Genomic DNA, 13,874 nt, shown 5'->3' with positions numbered 1-13,874 from the left:
GAGATAGATTTTGGTAGCCCGACTGGAAAAATCACTAGCCCCGGGACGTCGGGCTAGTGATTTTGCGAGCCCTGATTATTATTATTATTATTGTTAGATGTCCAACCCCACTGAGATGTGATGTGTGCCAGTCTATAAAAGCTACAGATTTCTTTATAAGCTGGATCTTCAGATATAAAGTTCTCCTTTGAACAAACACAAACATTTCTGTAAACATCTCATCACAAGAACAGACACAGTTATTAACAAATCCAAAAGGAGTCGGTGCTAGAATAAAGTGCCAGACGACGTTCAAACTCACACAAAGCCTTTCGTGAACATGAAAATATTCGGGCTCTGCTTTGGATCGAAGAAGCCAGTAAGTGGAAATAAATAACAGAATCACAGCTCTGTGTCACTGCTCACCTTCAGCTCTGAGATTTTGCTTTCCCTCGTAGTGAACTCTCGCAGCATGTAATCCTTCCCAGCCTGAAACCAAACGTTACATCACGTGAGTCACTTTGAAGTCTGTCACCTGCCCGTGATGAAGTCTGGCAGCACACTCTCAGGTGATGAAACAACTTACCTCGTGATATAGTCGAGTATCGTTTATTCTAATCAGCACTCCGTCCACTCGCAGGAAGAAACGCATCAACAGGAAGAAGCTGGTCGGCATCACTCGCTGCATCAACAAGAAACATCATCGTCATCATCAGTGTTAAATCGGCTGCTCATTTGGATTTGGCAGTCCCACGGGACAGGAAGACGGCACTCACAATTTTGACGCTAAGCATAGAGACTCCATGGTCGTGCAGCTCATCTTCAAACAGCAGCACCTCATCAAAGAACATGATGTGTTCCCGAGCCTTAAGCTTCTCCATGTCAATACGCTCGGCAGTCTCAGACACCTTCACACGAAAACCTCACATCACTTTCTTACAAACCTGTGACTGTGAAGAGTGAACAGTGTCAAACCTGCCTACCTTTATCTGCATGCTTTCTCCTGTCAGAGTGCCTCTGTAGTCTGTGGTGTATGTCCAGTCATAAGGTCGGATCACATCTTTAGAGTGTTCAGAATCAGCTCTGGAAGGGATATCATCCAAGATGTTTAGCTCAGTAAGCCAGTGTAACCCTGAGCCTATACTACACCTTTAGCTGACAGAATGAACGCACCACACTTTGTTCTCTAGGGTATAACTGAAACACCAAGACCTGTCAAATACATTGGACAGTAGCTGACAGTCAGAAAATTGGTGCAACGCAGCGGCGCCGCAGAAAATCTGCCGCAGAACGCCGTAGACAGACACAGCAGCACGCCGAGTCCCAAGTACTGGTCTAAAAGTGGGTTTTTATCCAAGCAGAGAAGATTATCTGACAGAAGCTAACAGTGAGCGTCTTACCTGCTCTCCTGCCATTCCTGAGCACACGCCACCTTGACGCTATCCTCCATGTTGCTGACTCTCTTCAGGGAATCAACAGCATTGAATTCAATCCCGTAACCGTCCGTGTGCTGGATGCGCAGTATGTTGTCTCCAAACAACATCTCTGGAAGAGAAGGCATGTTCATGTCTTCTGCTAGCCTGGAAAGTCAAACAGTGAAGACTGATATCAATCAGGTTTTCTCATCTATTCTAGTCGTTTTGGGAGGATTCAAAACATCAGAAACAAATCGAGCAGCGCCTGCAACAATATTAGTTTGTTTTCTTTAACGTGTCGCGGCTGCTTCTTTCAGTGTCTACATTATTCATTTATGGTTATTTCTATTTTTCCACCATGTGATCACATCACAGCGAGAAGATGTGATGATGCTCGGTGCGTTGCTGTCTGATGAAGAGGACGTGTTACAGCTTTTGTGATGCAATAAACAGGCAAAAACAGCTGATCATGTAAACACGACTCATGTGGACACACACAGACTCTACTGTTTGGTACTCTGACAGTCCGCCTGGTTACACAGGCTGGACCCAACACAGCTTAGATGATATTCAAATGTGACAAATATCTCACCGTTCAATGTCCTTGGACTTCATGATGTGGTTTTTGGAAGCAGTCACTTTCCATGGTCCAAAGTTGAAGTCCTGCTTACTGCTCTTGAAACCATGTGACATCATCATGGACAGAGAGGCCAGCATCAACTGCAAGACAAACATCAGCAGGTTTGTCCAAACAGAACAGGTGGACAGTATCTGCTGTTCAGAGCTTATGGTGTGTTTGTCTGTTTAAATGCGATGACTTTGTAGTTCTCATGTGTTGTCTTTGTTAGAAACCAAATCTGGCAAGGACACAGTGAGCTCCTTCCACCGATGCAAAATCCCTTTCCAGACATTTTCACTAAAAGGGCGATTAACTGGCTGTAGCTGGTCCCAAAGTTGAAACCACTCACAGGAGTAGTTGTGGAAATTTCGACTGTGGGAAACCCGCTGATGATTTGCAGAAGTGGCCCACAGATGCTGACCATCCAAATGATCCCTGGTCAGGGTTTTCAAAGCTGCTCAAACGTGGGCACCGAGACAGAAGAGCTGTGACTACAGTCAGGGTCAGCTCCGTGCCCGCCAGCTGCTGCACAACAATCCGAGAAAATCACTGCGCAGCGCATTTTGCTAAAGAGGATAAAAATCCCAAATAACAGAGACATCCGAGGTTAAAAAAAAGGAAATTCTTGTCAGCCGTGCAACATTTAGTTATTCCCACAAGCTGGTCGGTTTGTAGCAATAACTAAATGTTGGTCAGGCCGTCAGCAGCTTTATTATGAGTGAACATACCGAATCTGTGACTCGTATTATTATAAACTTGCACGATCTGCACACTTGAGGCTCGGTTCACGCACAGCGTGTTCGCCGTGTTACAGAAACAAATATTAGCACAAAGGCTCGCCGGACGTTTGTTTCCCTGCGCTGACTCGATGTTCGCTCAGGCAGCTCCAAATGCTTCGTCCCAGTTTAGGCTGTGAACGTAAAGCTCTGCGGTCAAACACACAGGCTGTACACAAACACACAAACACATTCATTTACCTTGATGTTGTTGTCGAGCGTTACCTGTCATTGGAGGCTCCCGGGTACGCCGGTGAAATCTGCCCGGTGATGTTTGTGACGCTCGCACTTACTTTGGTTCCACTTTCAAACCTTTCTTTAAAAAAAAAAAAAGATAACAATCATTTTTCGGTGTTTGTGGGTGAACACGAATTCAATGGTGATCTCACAGTGTTTCATTAACATAAAACATTTTGAAATAAATTCGGAGAGTTAATCGTCTGTTTTTAGAACTGCGGCTGTCGGTCTTACTGTTGGCCGGTTTCAGCCCATCCCTCCTTCCTCTGGTCTCCTGGCCCCAGCCTCCTCCTTTGTCCTCGGTCAAAAGCAGCCATGCCTTATTCAGCACTGAAATCTTAACGATGATATGCATGCTCGATTTGGAAAACATTTGATCCTGATGCAGTCCTCTGCATTTATGCAGGTGTGGAGCCAGCACTAAGAGTACACTGACCTGTGGCTGGAGTGTGATTATGACCCATAAAATCAAACTCTAGTTTTGCTGCAGAGTAAAGCTAAAGGTCCAAACTCGGGTTGAACTTACTCGGCTTCTTCTCTTATATGAATGTGGTTGAGCTGCTGCTTGGATGCTTGGAGGAGCAGCGCCGGCCTGTGACATGCTCCAAGTCAAACAGTTGTGAGCCCTACTGCTGTGTCTCAAGTCGCCTCCTCCTTTCATGTGCTGCAGATTCAGCCGTCCTATTCAATCCCTCTGTAACCAGCAGGTCACAGGTGCTGCAGTACAGGTCTAGCAGCATCTCAAGGAAGGACATGGCATTTGCCCAATTACATTTGAGCCTCTGAAAATGGAGAGCTGTAAAGAGATGGCAGTGGAAATGGTAATTAAATAGTTACTTAATACTTGTGAAACCAAGCTGAAAATCTGCTCTTAAATCACATCTTCATTGAAAAACCACTATTGTGATGTTCAGAGGTGAAATCCTAAAAATGTTATGAACCTGTCTGTGAAGATTGGCCTCGGTCTCTGGTATCAGTGTTTCCATGAACTGGCCAACATCTACATTCATCATGACTGTAGCATCTCGTCTTGTACGGTTGCACCATTCTTAATGAAGCTTTGCATAAACAGCTTATAATATTTTATACAAATGACACAATCATGCATATATGTCACATTAGATCATGATGATGGCGACCGTTCCGTGTGGGCCGCCTCCCCGTCTCCTGCTTGGGGTCAGGTCTCCTGACTGTGATGGCGGATTGTGTTTGTGCATCGATTAGGCGCCGTTTGTTTTTGTATGCACGTCGTCGCAGGAATGACCCGTTGTGTTTTCCTGGCACTGCTGTATTACTGACACACTCAAACTAATAACAGAAACCAATAAATACATTAAAAACAAACTAGATGAGCCCGTCGATTTTACAAGTCTAGTCTATGGTTACAGCAGTGAGAGGCTACAACACAGCAGCTATTACTACTGTTACTGCACAGGCACACAGAGCCATGCAGGTTTTCCCAGTGACGTTCCTGTTAATCCTCATTATACAAGAAGACATTTGAACTCAAGCAGTAACTGTCAAAACTTTGTAAAGGTCAATCTTTAAATACCAGCTTTATTCAGGAAAAGAGGTCAAAGACAAATACGACGTTTTGATAACAATCAGGTGTACATCAGTAGCTGACTGCAGGTGAACTACAGGACACGCAGCAGGTTCTCACTCCACAGAGCAAGGGCCAGGTTGAGTTTGTCCTCCTGTGTGGGCAGCTGAAGCTGGGCAACAACCAGCTGCTCTGCCAGCTGGAGCTGCCGCAGGGCCTGGAGGTAGGACAGGGGGAACTGCAAGCCCTGCAGACACAGACATATGGTTGGGGTGGAGACCTTTTTCAACACACATGTTCAACACACATCCATATAGTGCGCTTCATTGTCTCACTGTCCATGTCCAATCAGAAGGTAAACCCAGGTCCTTCTTCAAATACCTGATGATATAACACAGCTGCACATCTCACTGGTATTGATTGGTGGATATTTTCAGCATGTGACGCTCAGCCTCACAGTCTGGGGTCTTTACCTTGGAATGTAAAGCACCTTGAGATAACTGCTGTGAACTGGTGCTGTATAAATAAAGCTGCCAGTGCTAACCCTCAGCCTCCCAGTACACACACCTATCGGGTCAAAATCTTACGTCAGCTTGTTCTCCAGTTATGGCATTAACAAGACTTTCAGAGAACATGACCTCTGACCTTTATGTTGAGGTCACAGACTTGAACTGGTCCAGTTCTTCAGCAGCAGCACCTGTGTGTCAGTGTGAACCTCCTACACTGCCTGATCCGAGTGACAGCACCCGACCAGCTTTTACAGTTGAGGATAAAAACCCTTAAAAACACTCGTTTTAAACCAAACATGGACAAATGTTTCGGTTTTCGCGGGTCACACTAACTGTTTCGTGGCTGTTCGAGGTTTCGTCACAGAGGATAAATATCTGTGGCGGTGGATTTCTGCACCTCTGCAGCAGAACACTGTTGAACATGTGTTATGAATATGAAAGGACCATCAGCGAGGTATGGCATTACCGTGGAGATGCTGCGTTCTTCCTGGTCATCATAGCTGTCGCCCATCATGTGACCTTCTCTCTGGTTCTTTAAAGAATGCAAGACAAATACTACCAGCTCTGTGGCGTCGTCCTGAAACACACACAGTTCAGAGCACACTGTTAGAGCGCACACACAGCACCCCAACAGGGCTGCACATTTCTGTACTTACAGCCTTAAAGGACTCACTGTGCTCTGTGGGCGGGGCTCCACTGTTATTACCACGTGGTCTTTAAAGGTCAGAATCACTGTATCCTCCAAGGCAGGACTCTTCCCAGCTGTGACACACACCACATGTTTATATGCACAAATGTACATCACTGAAAAATCGATCTGAATGCATCCATGACATACATGGTGAAGACAGCTGCTGCTGGCAGTAAGGAGGCAGTCTGTTCATGATGAAGTCTCTCTTCATGTGAGTGAAGCCCAGGTCCTGCGCCCCAGTTTCCATCTCGTCAGCCAGAGCTCTGAGGCTGGCGGCCAGCCGCTTGTTGGTGTGCAGGCCTGCACTGCTGCTCTACACACACACATGCATGTGACTGTGAATGCATCTCATTCATATTTTACATAATTCAGAAAGCATTAGAAGTTGAGCTGTAATGACAGAGGCACAAATACAGACCTCGCTCTCTTCTGAAGCTATTTTCGTTTTATATTCATTCTTAGAAGATAAATCTTCTAAAAACTATGAAAGCAGTGCATTATGAGGACCCGTTTACCTCAACATTGCTCCAGTTTCAGGGAAAAAGATCACAGAACAGCTTTAAGTAATTATGAGTCAATTAAAAACAGCACATTGCAGATGTTACACACACTACCTGTCAAACGTTTGGACAGAGATTCTCATTTAATGCTTTCTCTTTATTTTTACTTCTTCAAACTGATACAAACTGAAGACATTAATATAATAAGCATGACGGGTGGAATTATGTAGCACAGAGAAAATGTATAAATAACTCTACATATATTTCAGATTCTCCAGCGCCCCCCGCGACCCTGAAAAGGATAAGCGGTAGCGAATGGATGGATGGATGAATATTTCAGATTCCTGACAGTAGACGCCCTTTGCTTTGTTGACAGCGCTGCAAACCCTCGGCCTTCTCTCAGTGAGCTTCATGATGTAGTCACCTGACATGGTTTCACCTCACAGTGAGCCTGTCAGGGTTCATCTGTGGAGTTTGTTGCCTTCTTAATGACGTTGGGACCATCTGTTGTTTGTGTCAGGTTGGTGCACAGCTGACAGGCCTGTTTGACAACTGTTAGAAACAGTCCCTCATTACTTTAAGAACTGAAGGTCAGTCAGTGCATAAAATTGCTAAAAAGGTGAACGTATGGTCTCTACGTGCATGGTTCCCACTGTGAAGCATGGAGGAGGTGTGATGATGGCGTGGGGGGCTTTGCTGGTGACGCTGTTGGGGATTTATTCAAAACTGAAGGCAGACTGACCCAGCATGGCTACCACAGCATCCTGCAGCCACAGGACAGGACAATGAGCCCAAACACACCTCCAGGCTGTGTGAGGGCTGTTTGACCCAGAAGGAGAGTGATGGAGTGCTGCACCTGATGGCCTGGCCTCCACAGTCACCTGACCTAAACCCCGTGGAGATGGTTTGGGATGAGATGGAGCACAGAGTGAAGGCAAAAGGACCAACAGGTGCTCAGCATCTCTGGGAACTCCTTCAAGACTGTTGGAAACCACTTCAGGAGACGACCTCATGAAGCTCATGGAGAAAATGAAAGAGTGAGCAAAGCAAAGGCTGGCTTTGACCGCTACTTCACACTTTTTGTTTACTGCATGATTCCACATGTGTTCATTCATAGTTTGGATGCCTTCAGTGAGACTTTACGATGTAAACAGTCATGAAACTAAAGACAAACCATTAAATGAGAAGCTGTGTCCAAACTCCTGACTGGTACTATGAAACCATCTCATATACTGCCATAGATTCTTCAGCGTGCAGTCAGACAGAAAAAGCATCTGTCAGGATCAGTTTGGAATAATATGTCATGGGAATACAGAGATGGTGTTCATACTGTCGTGATTACCAGTAAGAGTCTTCTGGCCATCCCCTCTCTGAGGCTGACTTCCCTCCTGCTGCGGCCACACAGTAAGCTGGGAAATACGTCCAACAGCAAATCTCCCCATGACCTGACAGCAGGCGGGGACAGTGAGACAGTGTGGGACTGATTAGCAACAGAGAACTCTTCTGGATCTCATTCACACACCAGTTTTGTTTGAGCACGACAGAAACAATCATCATCAAACCCATCTGTCATCAGTGTTTGGAGCTTTGAACAGGACCAGTTCTTCTGTTTCTTATTGGCTGAAAACCTGTTGATGTACCCTGACTTTACTCTGCTGAGCAGACGTCTGTTCTACTGAGTCGAGTACGAGTCTGTGTGCCGGATCAGTGGGCAGTAGTTTTACTGCACACTTACTCCCTGACATGCCAATAAAGGAAAAGGAAGTGCGATTTCAACACAATATCTTTTTTTTATCAAAGTTGATACTTTGTAAAAACAAACAAACAAACAAACAAACAAACAAACAAATCACTTTCAAAATTCTACATCGCCTTGTTGTCAAGTCACTGGATTCATGAGATTTTCATTAAGTGTAACCTCTCAGGTCAACACCATGGAATTTGAACTCTTCTGAGTTAGTAGATGCTCCTACAGCAGGGTCTCGAACTGCAGGCCTCGAGGGCCGGAGTCCTGCAGGTTTTAAACGTGTCCTTGATCCATCACAGCTGATTTAAATGGCTAAATGACCTCCTCAACATGTCTTGAAGTTCTCCAGAGGCCTGGTAATGACCTAATCATGTGATTCTGGTGTGTTGACCCAGGGTGAGATCTAAAACCTGCAGGACACCGGCCCTCGAAGCCTGCAGTTCGAGACCCCTGACCTATGGTATCAATCTGAAACTACCTCGGTCTCCAGTTAGCACATTCGCAAAATTTTTATCTGCTACTATCAGCCTTTTAGGGCTTGGGGTAAAAAGGGGAAGAAGAAGAAGCTTACATTCTCTGGTAGGTGCTGAGAGTTAAGTGGATGGAGCAGTTCACTCCTGCTGGGGTTCTGGCTTGATGGATGGTTCCCCGAGGAAAGTACAGCAGATCTCCAGCCTGTCCAGAGAGAAGACTTGTTCATACTTAAAACACTGTGATTAACATGGTCAGACAGAGCTCTGTGTTACTGGTCTCGGTTAAAGGTTTTGTACATATAAACACAGAATAAGTTCAATTATGTCTCACATAATAAAACAATGACATGACTGTTCAAACTTAGTTTAAGAATTAAAATCAAAAATCTTTGTTCTGTGTAAAAACTTCAAAAAGTATCTTTGTTTCATAATAACTGTATGACCTCATAGTGACATCAGCCACAAGTAGTCCTCACACAATGAGGCAATACTTGGAATGTGACCCATCCTTGTAAATGTTGAGTCAAATTGTTACATGTTGTCATTGTGTTACTTAAATTTGTAAGTCTTAGTTCAAGCAGCAGGATCAAAGACATTCCTTGGTGGGGGGGCTGTAGTGTTTTATAGGGACACATCCTATGTGAGGGTTCTGTTTCTTACTTAGTGACTTGCGTCTTGCTGTTGTAGTAGAATTATCTTGGCCTTCCAGCAGTAGGTCTGTGCTACACTGACCCATCAGTAAAATTCACATGAAATTCCTAATTCAAACCCAGCCCTTTGTTCTCATGTGGCAGTGTAGCTGAAGGAGGATTCAGGGTCACTGATCCAGCTCTAACTACATGTTTTATTAAAAGGAAAGTTTGAAGCCTAATCTTGAAAGTAGAGATAGTGTCTGCCTCCTGAATCCAAACTGGAAGCTGGTTCCACAGAAGAGGGGCCTGAAAACTGAAGGCTCTGCCTCCCATTCTGCTTGAAGCAATACCACGCTATGAGGTCTGTAAGATACGACTGGGTCTGATTATTTGAGACCATGTGCGAGACAAAGGATTTCAACCTTGATTCTGGATTTAACAAAGACAACAGAGTCAAGCACGTCTGATTTGAGCTCCTTTTCTTTTCTGCCTCTGTGGGAGAAACGTTTAAGGAACCATTACTACTGCTCCTCCAGGGACTTCTGCACCCCTGCCCATTCCTACAAGGACATTCCCAAAGATGATCATACGTTTGAATAAAAATGAACATTAAACCTTGAACAGAAGATGTACTGCAGAATAAGATCATACTTGCTTTAGCTGATATAAAGTGCTGTACCTTCAGTATAATATCATGAGTTGGGATGCCAATACTGTCCTCTGACTGCACGCTGTATTCAGCTGCCAGTGGAACAGTAGGATTATAAAGACGCCAATGTTTCTGTCCCTGCAGCTGCAAGATAAACACCTGTGCACAGAGCACCATGGAGATTAGCAACACGTATGCTGGACCGCACATTACTCACATCATCCACAGTTATTGTTGTACCTCTACATCATCATAATGAGGTGGAAGGCCCTGCGACTCCTCTGGGGTGATATAGATGTTCGAGCCCACCAGAGCCCCAAAGAAGCACTCCAGCTTCTCCTGAATCCTCCACAGCTCATCCTGACAACACACAGAAGACCTGCTGAGAGCGGCCTCCACATGCACAGTGTTAGCTCCACAGGTACTTGGACAGTGTCATGATCTTTGAAATCTGGCCTATGTTCACAGTGGGTGTTGAATTAAACAGTTCAGGCTGATTGGAGTGAAGACTTTAATCTGAACAAAAGCTGTGTCGCATACATGTGACAGCGCCGAGCCGGAGTTAAATCTTAGAAGCACAGGCTCATCGAGGAATATGACAACAAGCCTTTGCTGAAGTTTGACTGCTACGCCGAGCGTGTCGTGCTGGACTGCAGGGCGACGAGGCGGCTGACCACAGACGGAAAGCTGACCGAGGAGGTGGATGCCTCGGTGACACATGTTCGACTATGTGATGGGAAAGTTGCTGCAGGAAGCCAACGTGACACTGGTTTGAACTTCAGAGATCAAGGAACAGTGTGAACGAGTAAAGCTGCAGATGGCAGCGATGGAGGGGAACTTTAATACAAGCAAACACTGTGAAGATGGGAAAGAGAAAACAGATAAACGTGGGGGTCATTTTGCTAAGGAACAGGCGTGCCTCAGGACGATCATGTAGAGAATACAGTGGAAAGCAACAGTAAGATGTGTGCAAACAGAACCAGAGCCAAACTATACGTTTGTAATGAGAGATCAAACACAGTGACATGTACCGTTGGTGAAGTAGATCTGCCAGCTGACTTCACTGCATCAAGCAACAGGAGAGCCAATACTCCGCAAGGAAACTGCAATTCAACTAGATGTGCTGGGAGTGGGTGCAGACATGTCCAGGGTGACATTAAAGCAGAAATAAGACACAATATCCACACACAGCGGCACACAGTTCCTATCTTTGACACCCACGTGGACACAAGTAAACGGTGACGTGAAAAGGAATGCACATCGCACAATCCGAGGGGTTAGACTGGAAAAAGGAACTCCGGAAGGACGTCACAATCCACAACTGGGACGAGCCCGGCAGAGCTACTCTTCAAAGGACAGTAAGAGGAAAATCCCCACAGAGACACAGATGAGGAGGAGGAGGGAAGATCAATGAGCACAGGGCAGAAACTCAGTGTGAGACAAATCCCCCACTACATTCAACAACACATCAGATCAGGTGGTCAGGATGGATGGATGGAGAAACACAGATATCACACGAAACACGACTGAGCACAGCAGCAAACAGGCTGCAGAGACTAACAGCGAGCCGAGCCTGACTGAGCCCCACCCGTGAGGCCTCATGGGAGACCAGGCTGCAGTGCTACTGGTTTAGTCTAACATGAGGTGGTGGATGTTGAAAAGAAGAAACAAAGGTGCTCGGCAAGAAATGAAATTGTTTGGTGAAAAGGAAATGAGATGGTCTGAGAGAAATGTGTACATGGAACATCCAGACACGGGTTTGTGAACAATGCTCGGCCATAGAAACGTCTTCAGTTTCATGTACTGGTGATGTGTGTGGTCCAGAGGTGAGGGCGCCAACACAGCTGTGCAGACAACAACTGCTCATCACAGCTGGCCATGTATCGGCAGCGCACCAAACACACTGCATACACAAAAAGGAAACAGGTGGATGAACCATGAATGCAAACTGGTCCAAAGGCAGCAAAGCCATGACACTCACCTTGAACCTCTGCGGCTGGTGGTACTGGACGGTGGCTTTGTTCTGACTCATGATCTTATTGAGAACACTGTGCTTCACTCGGCCTTCCTTGTTCAGAAGCTTTTTCTTGCCGTTGACGCAGCGAACGACGTTGATGTCCCTGTAGTACTCGAGACCCTGAGAACACAGGCTCTGCAGGTCACACAGCTGAAACAGGGACTGGTAGTACGAGGCTGTGCCAGGATCAGACCTCTGCAGATGAAGAGGCTTCTTCTCCCAATACTCTGAGAAGAACCGATCTGTCCCCATCGGCTGGATGAGGCTCTCGAACAGTGCGGCTGGGCTCTGGAAGCAAAGGGGTGAAGTGTCGCTCTGCTCCTCTTTGCTTCGTTTGACAGCGGGCTGCTCTTGGTCAGCGATCCGTCTCTTCACACTCGGAGTTTTGCTTTTCTTTGGCATCTTTTCAGTCTGCACACAAGTCCAGAGAATATTATTAGAGTTAAAGCAACACATTGAAGGTTACTGAATTCATTATCTGATCATTCCTATATCAAATTCCTTTTCTTGCACGGTGAGCGCTGTTGAGCTGTGTCTTACTTAAACTGGCCAAAGTCTGCTGGAGCAAACTGGGAACACTTGATCATCCCACTGAGCCAGTCTGTGGATCAGCTGTGTGGAGCAGACAAACTCTTAGCTTCTCCCGCCTCTTTCACCGCTCACACAGCGACACCTCTGGTCAGAAGGAGTAATAGCACCCACAGAAGCTCGTAACGTTCAGATTCAGTCCATACAAGCTTGTACACACAGCACAGCCCACACCGCAAGCATCGCTGCGAACAGAGTTTTCTACCCGAACGGTGTTTGGGATGGTCCCGGATCAGGATGGGCTGACGGAGCACCGGTGAAGGTGCTCGGTCATAAAGCGGTGCTCGGATCACGAAGACGCCGTGACAGCTCCATCACAGCCATTTATGTTCCACATCACCACATCCAACAACCCCACGCACTCACTCACCTCCCAACACACCTCCACTCGAGCTCGATGACGACCCCGGTCAGCCACACGTGTGACTTCACAAGTGTTTTCCAAATTATGTCCGACTGGAAACTCACACCAGCGTCAGAACACGGGACATGTAGTGAGACACAAACGGTGGCTTTAGCGTTTTACACGTGTCAGATGGTCCGAGAGGAAAACAGGAGCAGGACGTTGCTCGCTGTCGGGACCAGCGACACGCATGCGCTGGAGAAAGCCGTCACCATCAGTCATTCAGCGGAGGCTCAACAAACCCACTCACAGAAAACACGCAGACGTGTTCGGCTGCTGTACCGGGACACCGGGAGCTCTCCCCCAGCATCGGAAACAAGTCACGGCCTTGAAAGTTGTTGACGGTCACCAGCGTCGCTCTGTGGACACGTTTAGGGTGTAAAAGCATTTCACAGACACGGAATCAAGTGAAATACAGACTGTAAAACGGAGCTTTCCCTCCGTGACATCACAGCTGCAGTGCATTAGTGACGTCACCATGGACTCTGGAAACTTGTTATTTTGAACTGGATTTACATTTTTATTGCCAAATGTTTTTTTTAATTTCATTTCTATTCCTATTGGGGATTGTTAAAAAACGTTTGATTATTTTCAAATTCATGTGTTTCCAGGGCCATTAATTGAATTTGCTGTGGGACAAGACAACAGGGTGATATTCACAGATGGGAAGACCTGAGCAGGTGAGGTCCTGGAGCCTAGAACAGCAGGTTTGCCCACAGGAAGCAGAGATAAGAGTTACTGAAATAATCGCTGACTTTCCTTACACGTTTTTAAATTAAGTGACCAGTATGAAAACATACAGAGAGATGGGACAGACTTAATGGCGTCCTACATTTTCTCTGTGTAATTCATTTTCTCTCTCTCTCTTCCATATATATGTGTGTGTGTGTGTGTGTATTAAACAGGGGGAGAGGTGCCTTTGGATAGTCACCTGGATTTATTTCCACAAAGAAAATTCAGGTACCGTCAACATAAAATGATGCTCCACTGAATTAAAGGTTTTATTGGAGTGGAGAAGAGGAGTGACTGTCTTCAGTTCGGAGATGTCCTGGACCAACCTTACATTACAGTGGATCAATCTTCCTTTCAAGAAAAA

At 46.0% G+C, this 13,874-nt stretch overlaps 2 protein-coding genes across 6 annotated transcripts in view; both read right to left on the bottom strand.

The window, feature by feature from the left end:
* tiprl (TIP41, TOR signaling pathway regulator-like (S. cerevisiae)) overlaps positions 1–3,072 on the bottom strand; it is a 7,936-nt gene extending 4,864 nt beyond the window's left edge. The window contains exons 1-7 of one of the 3 annotated variants that reach the window (XM_005754594.1): positions 3,015–3,072; positions 1,987–2,114; positions 1,380–1,559; positions 963–1,062; positions 756–887; positions 566–661; positions 406–468 (exon numbers count right to left, since the gene is read on the bottom strand). In XM_005754594.1, coding sequence (XP_005754651.1) covers positions 406–468; positions 566–661; positions 756–887; positions 963–1,062; positions 1,380–1,559; positions 1,987–2,111 — 696 coding nt within the window. In that variant the 5' untranslated portion in view covers positions 2,112–2,114; positions 3,015–3,072. Of the gene's footprint in view, positions 1–405; positions 469–565; positions 662–755; positions 888–962; positions 1,063–1,379; positions 1,560–1,986; positions 2,115–2,990 lie in introns of those variants that run through there. The other 2 variants (XM_005754593.2, XM_005754595.1) reach the window with 2 other exon arrangements.
* A 1,497-nt stretch (positions 3,073–4,569) lies between these two features.
* riox2 (ribosomal oxygenase 2) lies at positions 4,570–13,239 on the bottom strand. Of its 3 annotated transcripts, none has more exons than XM_005754592.1 (10): positions 12,758–13,239; positions 11,752–12,198; positions 10,011–10,130; positions 9,801–9,929; positions 8,588–8,691; positions 7,612–7,714; positions 5,917–6,082; positions 5,752–5,840; positions 5,545–5,655; positions 4,570–4,816 (listed from the first exon to the last, which is right to left on the bottom strand). In XM_005754592.1, exons 2-10 carry the CDS (start codon positions 12,187–12,189, stop codon positions 4,664–4,666), a joined length of 1,413 nt encoding a protein of 470 aa, XP_005754649.1. In that variant the 5' UTR covers positions 12,190–12,198; positions 12,758–13,239; the 3' UTR covers positions 4,570–4,663. The 3 variants fall into 3 exon arrangements, with proteins under 3 accessions (XP_005754649.1, XP_005754647.1, XP_005754648.1); XM_005754590.1 differs by having other exon boundaries at positions 12,746–13,238; XM_005754591.2 differs by lacking the exon at positions 12,758–13,239 and adding an exon at positions 12,328–12,399.
* Positions 13,240–13,874: the final 635 nt, after the last annotated feature.

The sequence above is a fragment of the Pundamilia nyererei genome, unplaced genomic scaffold (genome assembly GCF_000239375.1).
Source record: "Pundamilia nyererei isolate P.nyererei 1_Seehausen unplaced genomic scaffold, PunNye1.0 scaffold00600, whole genome shotgun sequence".
NCBI classification, from domain to species: Eukaryota; Metazoa; Chordata; class Actinopteri; order Cichliformes; family Cichlidae; genus Pundamilia; species Pundamilia nyererei.
This window is presented reverse-complemented; position numbering and strand designations above follow the sequence as displayed.

Coding starts and splice junctions, on each gene's coding strand:
- riox2 (XM_005754592.1), bottom strand. CDS start 12,189: ATGCCAAAGAAAAGCAAAACTCCGAGTGTGAAGAGACGGATCGCTGAC. Junction 8,692..9,800: donor CTCATGATATTATACTGAAG/GTACAGCACTTT, acceptor CTCTCTGGACAG/GCTGGAGATCTGCTGTACTT. Junction 5,656..5,751: donor AGCCCCGCCCACAGAGCACA/GTGAGTCCTTTA, acceptor TGTGTGTTTCAG/GACGACGCCACAGAGCTGGT.